We start from the raw sequence: 17,209 nt of genomic DNA, 5'->3' as shown, positions 1-17,209 counted from the left end.
AATCTGATCCTTTAGAATCAGAGCATTCCAACTCAAAACATCAAATATAAGGCCACTTTGAAAGTGTCAGTTCTAGAGTGCAATGCTCACCCCGTATGAAGAAGCAGAAGAAAAAATGGTTAAGTCTTTTAGTTGCCACAAGACTATATGTTGTTTTTGCTGAACATACCACCGCAGCTACCTCTCTGGAAATTGTACAGGACTTTTCTAAATTATTTTAACTGTCTGGTCATTTGATTCATAGCAGAGATGACAAGCATCCCTGAGGAATGTCCAGATTATTCACACACAGACAGATAGTCAGAACCCTGGGTGGAGGTTCCACTCATTTCCTGTCCCACCCGCTTCCTTGGTCATTTCTGTAAGAAAAACAAGCCAGTCCATTGACGTACTTCATCATACTTGGAATGTCACTGGGCAGCAACACATCATCGTTACATGTGCAACAGAATTTCTGAAGTCTGAAATAAAGTAGACAGCTATTCATAGCCTCAGTACATACATACTGCTAATATCAAAGATGTGAGACTAGACAGGATTTTAGAGTGTGAGGAGGCAAAGAGGCTTTTCAATATCACTCTAGGGAACAACACTGGCAGGGAACAGGAAGAATCCAAAGGAGGTTCCTCCAATCACTTTCTTTCCTTGCTCGTTCACAATCCGTGCAATCCATCTGTCCCTTGCTTTCCTCCCTCAGGTAGTCCATGAATATTGTTTAGCAGGTGACCTAAATCATAGCATGTACCACATTCAGGGCACGAATCTGCACATCCCACAGTTTAACAGGCTCAGTATGGGTGGCAGCAGAAGTTGGTCCAACACAGCGATAGGGAAGCTGCAGCTCTCCAGATATTGTTGAACTACAACTCCTCTCATCCCCGACCACCGGCCCCAGGCTGCCTGGGGCTGCCGGTGCCCAGAAACGTATGGAGGGCAACGGGACAGCCACCCCCTACAAAATACAGCACTGTGTCTGAAAGCATCCTAAGATTATCAAGGAATGAAAATATTTAAGTGGTGGGGGATATAAAAAAGGACCGAAAAGTCAATGAACAAAATTGCTCACACCTACAAGAAACCCAAGAAAGAGTTGAGATCCACTCAGAATTATTCTCTGCTTTTGAAACAGAAGCAGGGAGGGCATTATTATACAATAAAAATGACATTTAGTAATAGAAGTTGCAGAAACATTCCCCTGGAACAGTTGGAGAACTCAATCAGAAAGTATATATTATTATCATTATCATTTCCTATTAAATTTTCTAGTCCCTTTTTCCCATAGCAACTCAAGGCGACCTACAATATTTTAAGTAAAAACGGTAACAATAACACATTAAAACTAGCTCTCTCTCTCTCTCTCTCTCTCTCTATATATATATATATATATATAAATATATATATATATATATAAGCCAATACTATTTTTTTTAAAAAAATACATTAAAACATCCCACCTATGCAGAAAGGTCATAGATAGTTAAAAGCTAGAGGCCTGATTAACTGGATTTTTTCCCTCCTGGCACCTAAATATATACACTTTCTAAGCACACCAACAGTTCAATGTTTCATAGAATTATAGATTTTGGAGGGATCCTAAGGATCATCTAGCCCAACCCTGCAATGCTGTCCTTTATGGGAATAGAACCTGCAACCTTGGTGTTATCAGCAAAGATCTATCCAGCAGTCAGAAACATTCCCACTGCTATTTATCACTTTAAAAAACAACACACCACTCTTCATTTCTTGAGGCATTTGATGAGAGGGAGAGTTAAGGCACAGAGGGACTTGATTCAGTTTCCATTTATAGGTGAACTTACCTAATTTACACTTTAGGGAACAATATACAAACGGAAACACAGCCATCCTTCAGAATTCACACTTCTCGTGAAAATTAATGTGTACAAAAATGCATATACTAGGGTAAAGTGTGCATTAAAGTGCATATATGTGTGAAAATAACATACAGATGTATTATAGCTAGGAAAGCTGCTTTGCAAAAATTGGAACCTTAGGAAAATTTTCAGAGAGAAAAATGTATATTAGGAGAAATCATCACTTAAATGCTGGTGAATTTTCATGAGGGCTTTTTTTTTAATGCTAACTAATGTGGAAATGAGGAGAGCGGAATTTAAGATTGGGAAACAGAGAAACTGAGAAAAAACAAAAAATTGGCATCCTAATACATTTCTTGGGAATCTTGCATCTCGGAGGACACAGAAGTGGCAATGTTGAGAGCCCACTATTCAGTGCTGACAAAAACAAGAATATCAAAGACACCACCGTTTTGCGTGAAACATGACAAAATTGGCATCAGTACCAAGTCGGATGTGCCATTCATAAACCCATATGTCCCAGAATCTAGAAGGCTTATAAGGCACTCTTGAGCTCTTCCAAATGAGGTCACAACCATGCTGTTTCCCTTCAGTTATTTATTTTTAAAGGGAGGGGGGTCTCTTTCTCAAAATAGCAGCCATGACGACTAAGGCACAGGCCATGTTCTGGGGATTAAATGACTTCCCAGGGTTAATGGCTTTGAGCAATTTATTCCTCTAAGGCAGTCATTAATCCCTCAGAAATGCCACACGCCTTCAGTTGTTTTGCTTGCATACCGACTGGCGTAAATACGGAACCATACGCCATGCCCTGCAGGGACCCAAATGTACACATTAAAGCAACCAGAGCATATATCGAAACTTGTTTAGAAAAGATACATGGTTCCCGACCAATCAAATCCGCAAGAGCTGGTTAGCTTTCCCTCGGGTTACTTTTAAACTTTTCCTCGGGAGTGTGTAACGTTTCAGAATGCCTTATTAACTGGGCTGTACCAGCATCTTATTTTAAAAGAACAGTGCTGGCAAATGGAAATATTTGAGCAGCCGCTATTTAGAAAGAGTCAATATCCCAAGAAGAGATACCTTGGTTCACAGATTTAATTACACTGATAACGGCAGGAAGAGCAAGAATCAATTATTTATTGAAATGGATTAAAGGTTCATTCTTTTGCCCCATGTATTTTCTTTCAAGATCATTTACACTTTGTTTCAAGATCATTACACTCTGCCATGGGTTTTTTTTTTCCCAAATGCCTACAATAGACTACAGCCTACCAAAGGAAGCCAAAAGCTCTGTGAATTAAGTAAAGGAAACCCAAAGATTATTATTCACCATAGGGCTGGAAACACACTGCCTAGACAAAGGGAAAAAGGAGCCATGCTTCGGAGGGTTGGTGGCACAACCCAGGGACTTTGTCGGGGGTGTGGGTTAAGCTCAGAACAGATGTCAGTTTCAATCTCTGTTTCTCAGTTTCCAACCTGACATTCATTTCCCCACATCCAGCCTGCAATTAAAAACCAGCATTTCAGCATTAATTTCTCCCAATATACACATTTTTTGCAAAGCAATTTTTGCTGCTATAGTGTGTTCTGTATGTTATTTTCACTGTTAAATGCGTTTACATGCACCCTTTCCTCTAGTCTTTGCACTGTTGGGCACATGACTTGGCTGGAGAGCTGCATTGCAAAATTTGGAGAAGTGCGAATTTTGGAGGCTGGCTGTTTCCATTCACATATCATTTTGGAAAGTGCGAATTTGGTATGTTCTCCTTTCAACGCTAACTCATACTCTCTTTTTCCCCCCTCCCACATCCCTAGCTCAGAGTCCCTGGCATCTGCCTCTAGGACTTTGGAGAGCTCTTGTCAATCAGAGCAGGCAATACTAGATAAAGAGGCCAGTGCCAGCTTTCTGCTCTCGGTTCAGCAAGATCACTGGAACAGGATTTGTTTTAGTGAAACCACATTAAAAGAGGTTTCTCATTAGTTCCTGTGCATCTTGATCATTTATGTATTTTGGATTTTCCAACATAGTTAAAATGGCCAATGGGGGGGTGGGATATGTAGCTCGCATGGGTGAAATTGACCAGGGCAAAGGATATTTCTTATAACACAGACAGCTCACAGCTATAGCTTTCTTCTATTTTGTCCAGCAGCATTTAGACTGGCACTTTGACAATCACAAGATGAGCAATTTTGATAGCAAAAGCAGATCTGATCACACTTAATATTAGCTATTTAATATTCCTTTTAATATGTTTAATATATTTAATATGTTCCTTTTATCTGGGGAACAAGATGGTAGTAGACTATTAAAAAAAAAAAATAGAAGCACCAGCACTTGAGTGTGCATGTTTTCATCATTTCTAACATTGACAACTACAAAAATAATGTTACGTGGCACCTTGGAGCCGCTCAGAATGGCACTACTTTTAAATATTGCTTTTAAAACACAACACTTGGGCAGTGCAAACTTCAGAAAGCCAAGCAACATTTGTCCTATTGCCACGACCTTCACCCTGGGGGAAACTTCATTCCATTTGCATTTAGAAAGACCGTTATGCTCTGGAGATGTTGCTCGAAGGATTTCAGCTTCCAACAGGCCCTTGAGGCAACCTTCTCTTTTCTCCAGCTGCTCGGCGATTGTAAATACTTAATGCATTCAAATGACCTGAAAGCTCCCACTGTGTGTCTGTTCTGGCATCCTAACCTCTGCACTGACATCAAGGTTCTGATCCCAAAATATATTGCTATCTAAATAGAAGCTTCTCTGAAGGGACGTTTCATAAGCTAAAGCGCATTTGTGGCAAAGGCCGAGGTCAGCTTGGACAGAAGAGGCAGGAAAGCTTCTTCCATCTCCCTGCTATGCACGTCCCTCAACCCATTCTTCATCTGCCGCTGTCATCTCCCAATGGCAGACTGTACATTTTGCCCTTCATCCTCTAATTAATAATTACTTCCTTTTACTAGTCCCCTTATGGCTGATCACAGGAGAATAACACATTTACAGGAAGGATGGGGAAATGCTATTACTTTGTTAGCATTTGCATTATTCACAACAGCAGCTTAGCACTTGGATAATACAAGCGGGAGCTGCAACAAAATGTTGCAGCACAGAGTGCTCCCTGTTCAGGATTCCATTTACTCCATTCCATTTCCCCAGGGTTTTGTGGTGGAGATGGGTGTGGCACCCAACAGTCAGTCAGCTCTCCGTGGCCGTTCAGCCATTCATTATAGTTTCCTCCCCGTCCCGTAGACTTTTGGTACACTTGCAATTTCCCCAAAGCCTCCACATTCTTCCCTTTAGTGTGCAAATAGCGCGATCTTGGCTAACATAAGTAACAGCACTGAGAATCAAAACACCAGAAATAGAAAGAATGATATCTAAAGCCTATAACATATTCCATGTTCATCAGCCTCACAACAGCCCTGGAAGGTAGGCAAATCTTGCCTCCATGTTGCAAATGCAGGGAGCAGGGGTGAGGTTAAGGAGCCAGTGCTTGCCAAAGCCTATCAAGTGGCCAAGATGACAATTCATATCCTTACAAACTCAGTTAATTCAGAAATAAGTCCCTTGAATTGTTTCCAAGGAAATATGCCTAGGACCAGTCAGGTTGCAGCCCTCTGCCCTACCCCAGCTGAGTCTACTTTTGGATACCAGCTTAGCACTAGGCTTCAGCCTTTTCGAAATCTGCTGCTAGGCTGGCTAAGCAATGGCTTTGAGAACAGTTTCATTTGGAAGAGAAATGTGACTTTCTCGAGAGGGGTGGGTGGGTAAGAAAGGGGGTCTTTAATTTGTGTGTGATGTTTTGCTTCATGTTCTGCAATATACTTTTAGTACTTTGTGGTCTGAACACTGAGCAGATGTGATTTAAGAGTGGAAAATTAGGAACACCCTTCTCTGAGTTTTTCCAGGCTGCAGAAATGCAAAACTGGCTTTTAGTATATTATAGAAGTGCCAGCTCTGGTTTGGTGGTAATCCTCAAGGCACGGGACTAGGATGGGGGGAGAAGAGGAATTTATTTTGGCATCAGAATTATATCACCGAGATTCTACTGGCACAACTGGTTCTCATGGGCTTCTCTGAAGTAGAGCAGGCCTGGCACCAGTGACTGGCCAGAGATCAATCTCACACAGAGAAATGGTGGGCATCTCAGGCACTTTCCCCACAGCCTTACTTACAAAATGAATTTGTCCAATCCTCTTTTAAAGCCACCCAAGCTGGCAGCCATTGTTGTTGTTGTTTGTCGTTTAGTCATGTCCGACTCTTCAGGACCAGAGCACGCCAGGCACTCCTTTCTTCCACTGCCTCCCACAGTTTGGTCAGACTCATGTTGGTAGCTTTGAGATCACTGTCCAACCATCTCATCCTCTGTCATCCCCTTCTCTTTGTGCCCTCAACCTTTCCTAACATCATGATCTTTTCCAGGGAGTCTTCTCTTCTCATGAGGTAGCCAAAGTATTAGAGCCTCAGCTTCAGGATCTGTCCTTCCAGTGAGCACTCAGGGCTGATTTCCTTAAGAATGGAGAGGTTTGATCTTCTTGCAGTCCATGGGACTCTCAAGAGTCTCCTCCAGCGCCATAATTCAAAAGCATCAATTCTTCGGCGATCAACCTTCTTTATGGTTCAGCTCTCACTTCCATACATCCCTGTTGTCTTTGTCCATGAAGTTTTCTTGGCAGGGATACTGGAGTGACTTGCCAGTTCCTGCTCCAGGTGGATCACGTTTAGTCAAAACTCTCCACTATGACCTGTCCATCTTGAGTGACCCTGCACGGCATAGCTCATAGCTTCTCTGAGTTATTCAAGCCCCTTGGCCACGAAAAGGCAGTGATCCATGAAGGAGGCAGCCATCACTTCCTTGCATCTCAGGGCCAAACCTCACTTTAAAGGCAATTGCCTGCCATTAGGATGTCAACCTTTAGTCTACAGCTGGGATGTCCAACAGGTAGATCATGATCTACTGGTAGATCGTGGGGTGTTTGTGGTAGATTGCACTAGATCATTGGACCCACCACAAAAAAGCTCAACAACTGTGACTTTCTAAAAAATGCTGAACAACTTTGACCTCCCCAAAAAAGTTCAACAACTGTGACTTCCCAAAAAAAAGCTCAACAACTTTTGTAGATCACTGCCAGTTCTTTTTAATAGTGGGAGTAGAGATCTCAGTCTCTTGAAAGTTGGACACGCCTGTTCTACAGGTTGTGTCGTATTTTAAAAAGAGAAATAGTAAGGAGCTGCAAGGTGCTGCAGTCTTGAGAGGGGGGTGGCAGGGCAAGACTAACCTCAAGATCTCTGCATCAAGTACTTTTACCCTTGCAGCAGGGAGAGAAACAATCTAAAGCTAAGCACTTTCTTCTCACCCATCCCCAAAACTGCAACTCCCGGTAACTATTTTTTTGCTAATACACACACACACCAAATTACACATGATTGCATTGTAGCATAGCCCTCAACGAAATTCTCAGATTTCAGTACAACTGGGAACAGGCCTTTTGTAAAAGCTAATGGGTTGTGATTGCCACACAGCAAGACCCAGAAAACTCAGCAGGCATGGCTAGCAACAACACAGTTTTCTTAGTATCAAATCAATCCTTTCCTCTTCACTAATTTGATCCTTGGAGAAAGATAGAGAGACGAACAACACCAGGGATAGCAATTAATGTCCTCAGTCACATTTCCTCAGCAGGGGCATTTTTAAAAGTTTCCCAAGGCTGTGTACTGAACTGCTGTCGATGTCCAAAAAGAAACTCTGCCCAGATCCTTGGCTGCCTCTATTACTCAACAATTAGGGTTGTGCAGAAGAAGCCTAGTTGCTTTGTCAGACTTTAAAGGTCAGGACTTGACATTAGAAGTAGCACATTAGACATACCCGGACTGTTAAAAAGGACTGGAAATGCAACATTTTGGATTTTGACTCATGGAACCTAGAGGTGTAGCCATCACTTAACAACCCTTCCTTGATCAAAATAAAAAAAAATAGTGGCAAAGGACCTCTGGTGTTCTGTTCAAAATAAGTTCTTTGGCACTCTGCGTGTGCAACATAATATATAGTCAGGTTGTGAGAAACAAAGACACACACAACTCCACACATGACAATCTGAACGAGGGATGGAGGAGAAATTTGTTTGGTTCTGACCTAATTCAGCACTCCCAGATTTACATGTGGATTGGAACACAACTATCAATCAGAGCATTTTGCAATGAAAGGTCACTTCAAAGAAAATGCACATTTTTAAGGTGAAATACACTGAAAAAGCTTACAAAGGGGGAGGAATGCATATGATGCATATTAAATGCAATTTAAAGTACAATCTAAATGCAAATCTTTCATGCATTTTATTCAATCTACCAAAAAAAGGGGGGATAGATTGAGCAGTGGCAAAAGTGACAAAGAACAGTACATCTGTCCCTAATCTGAACTGAGATGAGCTTGTGGTACAGCTGTCTGTCAGGTACCTGTACTTGGAAGTCTTGCTACAGGGAGCAAGAGAGGTTGTGTGCCACCAGAGAAAAAGAGGCCACAGTCTCAGACACTCATCTCAGAAATTTGTAGCTGCTGCATGTGGATTATCTACAGTAGCGCTAAAGATAATATCCCATTAGCCCTTGCTCCAGACTGCCAGTTTTCCCACTCAGATACATGATAATCTGAAGTGGCACAGTTTTTCCCAGAGGAAAAAAATTGTGAAAATACTGTAATTCCAGAGCTTGCTCCAACAACACAGCATTTATTTCGCTTAGTTCTGCACTCTTCCTGAAGGGGGGATCGAGGCGTACCCAGCACTCAAGAGTAGACGAATTGAAGTTAATAGACATGACTAACTGAGATTCAATAACTTCAGTGGGTCTACTCTGAGTAGAATTTCGCTGGGTATTACCCATTATTTCAACAGATATTAATGAATATTCAAATATACCAGACTTTAAAAAATAAATAAATCACAAACTGATGTGGAAATGTGGAGAACTGAATCTTAGAATGGGAGAGAGAAAGGAAACAGAGAGAAACTCAAAAGTGGACAGATTAGTGAACCCACATTCAAAGTTGGGGAAACTCTCATCGCACTACTAAGGTTACCTGGCCCCTAAAATAACAGATCTTTTGCACTGCAACAGTTACAAAATAAACATATTTGACTAATTTGTCTCAGCTCACAATGTGTCCAAGTATGTGATACATGGTCCACAGCTACAGGAAAACAGTTAATTTCCCTAACGTCTAAAATATCCCGTTTCATTTACAAATAATAATTAATGACACTGTAGTGTGACTAAGGTAATAATATATCATCACAGGGATTGCGGCTTTCTTCTCCAGTCTGCATGAATTACAGACCATAATGCTGAACTGGGGCATCTCCTGAGGGCTTACCCCCACATCCTATGACATGAAAAATTGATTTTATTTTTTAAGCACTACATTAACAGCGGCTGCACTGAAGATAAGGCGGGAGGCTTATTGCATAAGGAACATAGGAAGTTGCCTTATACCAAGTCACACCATTGGTCCATCCAGCTCAGTACTGTCTACAGTGATTGGCAGCGGCTCTGCAGATGTGCTGCACTGGAGGTGCCAGGGATTGAATATGTGGCCTTCTGCATAGGAAGCAGGTGCTCCACCAGTGAAGTATGGCTCTTCTCCTGGAGGAGTGGGAAGCCACCCTGGGGTGGGGAGAATTGCTGGTTTGCTCTGGTAAAGCATGGTGATGATGATTTGATTCCATTTTTATTTTGCCCTTCCTCCAAGTCACGGGAGTGAGTAAAATGTGTGTATGAATTCAGCAGTGCTTAGTCCGTCATCGTCGTCCCGTCTCCATCCCCCCAGTTGCTATTTTGTTAATGTTGCTAATGCTGTTTTATAGAAATATATATATAAAATTAAAAAAAATGTCCAGGAGCACCTTAGAGACCAACTAAGTTTGTGCTGCCAACCTAGCAGTTCGAAAGCACGAAGTGCAAGTAGATAAATAGGTACCACTCCAGCGGGAAGGTAAGCGGCGTTTCCGTGTGCTGCTCTGGTTCACCAGAAGCGGCTTAGTCACGCTGGCCACATGACCCGGAAGCTGTACACCGGTTCCCTCGGCCAGTAATGCGAGATGTGCGCCACAACCCCAGTGTCGACTGGACCTAATGGCCAGAGGTCCCTTTACCTTTTAAGTTTGTTCTTGGTATGAGCTTTCGTGTACTTTCTTTAGATAGTACACGAAAGCTCATACCACGAACAAACTTAGTTGGTCTCTAAGGTGCTCCTGGACAATTTTTTATTTTTTAAATATATTTCTGATGTTTTGTAGATTATGAACAAATTATAGGATTGTGAATCCTATATAACCTCTGTTGTAATTGTGCTGTTTAGCTTATTTTTAGGGGTTTGGGTTTTTGTTGTTGTTGTTAATAGTGTTTGACAGATTGTAATTGTTTTACTGACAATTTGCAGTTGTTTCACTGATGATTTGTTAATTATACTATATGATTGAAGTTGTTGTTTGTGATGTTCTAATACGTTGCGGTTATTTATTGTTTGCAAGCCGCTTTGCAAATCATGTGAGTGTAAAGCACAACAGTAATATAATAAATTGAATCAATCGAATCCTAAGAGTTGAGAGCAGTATGCATGGCACATTCCCCCAACAAAACTAGGCATTGTGACTGAGTGGGGATAAAACCTAAGGAGTCCCATTTGAAGTCCAGCAGTTACATCACACTGGCTCTGTTATACAGGAGATATATGCTGCACAACTGGAAAACAAGGGTGCATCATATGGCTTGGCCAAAGTTCAGCACTCTTAACTCCCATGGATTTCAATGGGACATTTAAGCCTATGGGTCACTTTTTCCAAATGAGCTCAACTGAGGGAGGAGCAGTAGTTTATTAAATGATGGCAAGGGAGAGCTTTGTTGGTATTTACCAAGCTTCATGTAATTTTTGAAATAGAATCAAGGGCTTAGTTCAAAGGTCAGTTGAATATGCTTCTTTCTAACGGTTCTATAAGTTCAAGGCTAAACCCAGAAAATCTGTCTGGCCACACTTGTCCATGCCTTGGCAACCTCCAGAATGGATCGTTTTCCTGCACTATGTGTGGGACTGCCCTTGAAGACAGTCAAAGAACAATAGCTGCGTGATGACCTTAAATGGGGCCTTTCCCATGACAGTGCCCCAGCAATGCAACTCCCTCCATTCTGAAGTATGACTGGCATCATCTGCACATTTTTTGATGCCAACACATTTTTATTCTTCCAGTAACTTAGTAGAAACTGATAAAGAGATATTCTGTTGGACATACCTGCTTCTGCTTTGATAATTTCTGCTGTAATTTTGTTAGTGCATATCTTGATAATTGCTGTCACCTCTTGTTTTAGACTGTGTTTGATTGTAAATTGTTCTACTTTTAAAATTGTTACCTGGGAGAAGGATATAAATTTAAGCTAACAACAATAGCAGCAACAACAACAACATCATCATCAACAACATAAATACTGCCAGTACCATTCAAAATTAAGAGTGGGCAGTGGCAGTATGGAATGCAATTTATTCTTTTGACAGCTGAGGTGCAATTATTTCAGAATAATTCTAGTCCTGACAATTTACTTAATTTACTTAATTACCCTACAGTTTTTTAATATATATTTTTTTAAAAAATCTACAGCTAAACATGCAAATAGGCCTTGCATTTGCATTGTCGATTCTGTTGTCAGTGGCCATTTCCTACCACCAGGTAGCTCTAGTTTTGAGCCCCATCATTTCCACACCCACCTTTCAAAAAAGAAAAAGGAAAAAAAGAATCAGTATTCAACTTGAAGAGGTTCCACGGAAAATGAATGGAAACCATGACTCTATAGTATCTTCTTTTAAAAATATATATTTGGATTCCCTTTTATTGCACTTCCTGAACAAGTTTGTACAAAACCAGAGCATCCCAAATTCTAAATCCACTGTTATTTAGGAGGTTGTGTGGGAGAATACCAGCTACATGTTTTACACAATTTTGATGCTGTATACAATCACATATGAAGTTCTTTATGCCGGAAGGTAAGGTCATTAGGTTCAAACTGAAGCCATTTCTTACAGGTTCACATTTATTTTCTCTAAAGATGCAGGAATGTTTCCTTGCCAAAATGTATGTATGTATGTGCTCAGAATCAGGGGTCTGCAAACTTTTTCAGCAGGGGGCCGGTCCACTGTCCCTCAGACCTTGTGGTGGGCTGAAATATATTTTGGGGGGGGGGGGATGAATGAATTCCTATGCCCCACAAATAACCCAGAGATGCATTTTAAATAAAAGCACACGTTCTACTCATGTAAAAACACGCTGACCATCCGTGGGCCGGATTTAGAAGGCGATTGGGCCGGATCTGGCCCCCGGGCCTTAGTTTGCCTACCCATGGCTCAGGTTATAGACTGCATAAAACCATTAAAAAACAAACAAACAAACTACCCCCTTTTAAAATTAGTTCATAAAGTGGCACTGAAGGAAGAGTCATCAGTATGTCACTAGGAGCCAATAGATGTCTGGGACACTCATGAAATGAGGAACATAGAGAAACATACCATTGGTTCATCAAGCTGAGTATAGCCTACGCAACAGGGAACCTGTGGTCATCCGTGTGCTGTCGGACTTCAACTCCCATCAGCCCCAGTCAGCTTGGCCAACAGTCTGGACTGATGGGAGATGTAGTTCAGCAACATTTGAATGGCCACAAGTTCCTAATCACTTGTCTACATTGGTTGGCAGTAGTTCTCCATGGTGTAGAACTAAGCCTTACCTGGAGATGCCAGAGATTTAACCTGGGACTTTATTATGACTTTATCATGTGCTCTGCCACTGAGCTACAGCCTTTTTTCCACCAACCCACCCTCAGCAGGCATTTAGGTTGAAATCCCATTCTCCCACTAATAAAGGCACACTGTTTGGTAATGCCGTTTCTCCACAGAAGTTGTACTACACGCGGAAAGACATCTGGATCCCCCCGCAACTGAACAACTGTGCATTTATTGCACAATAAAAAAACATCGTCTGGAAAATCCCTTAGAGTAATATCAATTAATTCCTCTCCTGTTGGACGCCTGCTGCTCTGACAGGCAGTAATTAGACATACTGCTATAATTTTGCAGGTTGCTTCTGGAAGCAGAATGAAATAACTAGGGGTTGGCATTGTACATCAGGCTGTTTCTATTAACTCTCTGTTCTGTTTCTTTACGCTTGATGAGCTTTTACACATGAGCAATCAGTGCCTTCAACTATACTGATTAAGATTATGAGCTGCTTGTGTTTACTGTTTGTAGTTTCATCAGGCTCCAGAGATGGGCACAGTAGGTAGGCCTCTTTTTATCTGTTTTTATAGAGTCACACATTGCAGTTTCACTCAGTAATAATCACATTCTGGATGGAAAAGAGAAAGCATTTAAGGTAGATTATCATAAATATGAACACTGTTCAATAGGAGTTAAGTAACTGCTTCGAATATACATATAGTGTGTGTGTGTGTGTGTGTGTGTGTGTGTGTTCATGCATTACAGCTGTTGTTAAACAGGAGTCATTTTAATTACTGTAGTGCAGGGTTCCTCAGCACAGTACATGTGGGCACCAATATGCCTGCCAGCCACTTCCTATGGCACCCACAACAAGGTCTCAGTAAAAAATCAACAATGTATGAGAGACTGCTGTTCCTGCTCAGTTCTTGTTTTCACTGTCTCGGATTCTCATACACATCCCCATGGCAGCCATTTTGCTTAATACCACACACACACACACACACCCTAACAGCAGCCATTTTGCTACTAGCACCCATGGCACCTCTTCAACATTCCAAGTGTGCCCATTGGCCCCAAAAGGTTGGCAGTCCAAGCTGTGTATCATGGTATTTACATGGCCAGAAGAAAAGGGAAGAGTCATAAGAGAAGGGCACCAAATATAAAACCAGTTGCTACTTATGTTATCCCATTTCCGGTTTCACATTTTTCTTAGCAAACATAGTAAGCTTCTGATACTCATTCTTGTACTGTGGTGTTCTTCTACAGGGGATGAGGTAGAGTATAACTCTGCTAATTCAAGTGCATCTAGCCTTTCCAGTATCACAAACTATCTTTACAATATGAGCAATCTGGGTAGGCAAGAACTACCCAGATGTTGCCACCAATTTCTCCTGCCCCGACCCAATGAACGAAGCCCTACTATAGGGCATGAATTGCTGCTTCATTTTTAGCTCTTAGCTCAATTCCCAGTCTGATACCGGTCCTCCATATCCAAATCCATAGGCTCTGCCATTTTTCGAAGCCCACACAGAAGCAAAAGTGATCCTGGATATTGTTGAACATTGATATTGGCATGTGACACTCATTTATGTTTATACTTAATCTTAGGTAATTCCCACTGAACATTATAGGATTTGCTTCTAAGTAGAATTACACAGAATTGTACTGTAGGTCTTCCATCTTCTGATTACTCAGCACTCTCAGGTGAACAGTCTCCAGCTCACAACTTCCATTCAGAAGTATTATGTATATGTTTATGTCATTCAGCATGGAAGTCTCATTTGCACTGGCTGACTCTCCCATGCAAACTACAAATGCAATTCTACATTGATTAACGATGAACATGCTTGGTGTAAACCAGACCAAAGCTCCAAGTCCCTTAGTCAATTTTATCATGGAATTAAAGAGCTATTATTCCTGAAAACTGGAGCCCTGGTTTTTTTCCCCCCTGTCACAGATCTATGAAGCAGAGCTCTCTGTCTCACTAAGCACTAGGTTTAGCAGCCAGCAGTTGGAGGGTGAACAACTGGGATTTAAGGCAGCTGAGACAAAGCAAGCATGTGTGATTGCTAGTTGTAACAGAATGTGGTTAAACTTTGTTGAGATCAATACATCTCAGCACATCAACCCTGAAATAACAAAGCATCAAACGGCCTCAGTTACGACCTACAATTCTTGGATCTATTTATCAATTCCATCAGATGGATGGACAGACAATGCCTTTAAGCAAGGCAGCCTCCCAGCAATTTGGCTCCTCAATGAGCAGAAAGACACATCTTGAAAAAGAAGGTTGAAAAAAGTGAAATCACAATGAACCAGGTAAAGAATGAGAGTGCAGGCCATTGAGATTAGCAAAGTCGCAACACAAAAACATTTAGAGGAGAGGTGAATGACCTTTGGCCCTCCAGATGTCGTTGGATTCAAACTGTGATTGTCTGTCTTTATTTCGTCTCGATTTTATTTTTTGTAGTCTATTGGCGCTTTTGCCTGGCCATAGTTTTGGCCACCTTTTATTTGGGTACATTACTTAAGGGAACAACTTAGGAGGTCGCAAGTGCTCGCAGGTACTTTTACGAGGCACTCTTTTTATCCGAACTACTCACGCACCTTCAGATTTAGCCTGGCGGACAATGGCACGGTGTGAGTTTAAGCTCCGGAATTATCGGCCGTCCCGTTCGCAGGCTTGGCCGGCGCCCGTGCAGGAACGCATGTGAGGCGCTGGCCGCAGATCCCCGGCAACTGGAATCCCGTGTGCAGTTGACCTAATCCTGCACGCGGAAGGCTCCAGCAAAGAATCCCCGCAGAAAAGTGCTCCTCTGAACTCTTATGTCAACTCTCTGTACTTGCACTTGATCCAATGATGTCATTTATGTGAAGACTTTCTCTTTGACTTCAATGCTGGGGGTAGTTCAACAGGCACGAAGGGAACAGCTGCATTGAAGTCGCTGTAGGAGCCATTGTGTGGGTAGAAGCTCCATGCATATATCAAGTTAACTGTGTGATATGAAGCAGGAAAGCAGGAAAAGATGCACTCACTAGACCAAGCTTAGCTGTGGCTTAGCTGTAGTTAGCAGAAACCAACCAGCTTCAAACTTTCTTATGAAGCCTGTTTCCACTAAGTATAATTAAGATTAACCAGAGTTTAGTAACACTAAGCTGTGTTTAATGTAAAATGGAAGTTTTTCTTAGCCTTACCAGATGACCAAGGAGGGAGGACTCTGTTAAGCCCTAAACTCATCCTAGTAACACTAAACCATGGACTTACGTTATGAATGAACTGGGCCAATAACGCAGCAACAAACCTACGAGAATCTTTTTTTAAAAAATAAATAAATCCAAATACATATAAAGGATGTTTAAATTGGTATGCAAAGGTAGCATCCATACTATCCAATTAGGATCCTTCCTGCATAGGAAAACAGGATCAAGACCCTTCCTGGAGAAGGGTAGTAATTTTCTTTCCTATTACCCTGCCAAGTCTTGTCACTAATTGCTTATGATTTGGTTCTGTTTTCAACTGCAATGAAAGGATCAGTGACACCCACAGATGTGCTCAAGCCTCAAATATGTTGTTGGCAAATGTTGAACCTTGGTTGACTTAAGCTCTGTGGGCTGGTTGGTAATTAACTTATTTTTAGCCCAGTGCATCCCTACAAGGCCACACAAATTACAAGATGCTGCAGTGTGTTGCTTTTCTAAGAATACACTTTGCAAATACAAGGAGAAGTTTGGTTCTTTCATCCAGTTAATCCTGACTTCTGTCTAACGCTACCAGACATATATTCATTGACCCTTCCTCCTGCCAGCCACAGCTGGGAGGGAGATGGAATACAGTAGCTGTCTTGGTGTTGCATTCTGCTGTGGGTAACTCTCCCCATACACCATGTGAGTGTGTTCAACCTATAAATAGATTTTAAATATTCAATTCCATGCATGGCATAACTGTAGGTAGACTGGGGGAATGCAACATGGCAACATCCAGTTCATATTAAACCAAACACTGGACACAATAAGGACCTGACACTAACACAATGTTAACATGCTTTTAGTGATGTTTTATCCAAGTTACTGTAATTTCCTATATTTTTATGAAAATTGTAGTCCATAAAAATATATGGGTGGGATTCAACTAATGAGCTCTGCACAAGGACATCTGCTTCTGCTATGGGCCTTTCTCTGCCTCCTCCCTGCACATGCCCCCCATGCTCCCCAACATTTAATTCCTCCCTACATTTATCTAAATCGCCACAAAGAAATGCGGACCCAGCAGGGATGGGCAAATCTATTTTCCGGTCCATGTCATATCTGTTTATTTTTTACCCAAAATTCCAATCCACAACCCAATTATGTTGTCACATAACTTGGAGAATATTTATTTATTTAGTAAGTGAAGTTCCTATCCCATCCTTCCTCCCAAAGGAACCTGAAATGTGAAACTGGGTGAAAAGCAAAGTTGCAGTCCACATATTAAGCCCAAGAAGTGCAGAAACAGCTGGGGCATCCCTAGGATTCAGGCATCCCCTTCCCTTCAGTATCTGCAACCTCCAGGGTTTAATAATGGGGTTACGCTGCCCCTGAAGGAGCAGGTTCATAGCTTGGGGGTACTCCTGGATCCTTTGCTGT

General features: G+C 41.7%; 1 protein-coding gene across 6 annotated transcripts in view; it reads right to left on the bottom strand.

Annotated features, from left to right (window-relative positions):
* LOC117053660 (carbohydrate sulfotransferase 11-like) overlaps positions 1-17,209 on the bottom strand; it is a 115,891-nt gene that overhangs the window by 19,552 nt on the left and 79,130 nt on the right. For 4 of the 6 annotated variants that reach the window (XM_033161617.1, XM_033161619.1, XM_033161621.1 and 1 more), the window contains one exon: positions 11,511-11,587. The exons of the other annotated variants lie outside the window; for them this stretch is intronic. In XM_033161617.1, the coding sequence (XP_033017508.1) occupies positions 11,540-11,587 (48 nt within the window). In that variant the 3' untranslated portion in view covers positions 11,511-11,539. Of the gene's footprint in view, positions 1-11,510; positions 11,588-17,209 lie in introns of those variants that run through there. 6 annotated transcript variants of the gene reach the window in all.

Source organism: Lacerta agilis, chromosome 10 (genome assembly GCF_009819535.1).
Source record: "Lacerta agilis isolate rLacAgi1 chromosome 10, rLacAgi1.pri, whole genome shotgun sequence".
NCBI lineage: Eukaryota > Metazoa > Chordata > Lepidosauria > Squamata > Lacertidae > Lacerta > Lacerta agilis.
The sequence above is the reverse complement of the archived record's forward strand: the minus strand, read 5'-3'. Positions and strand labels throughout refer to the sequence as shown.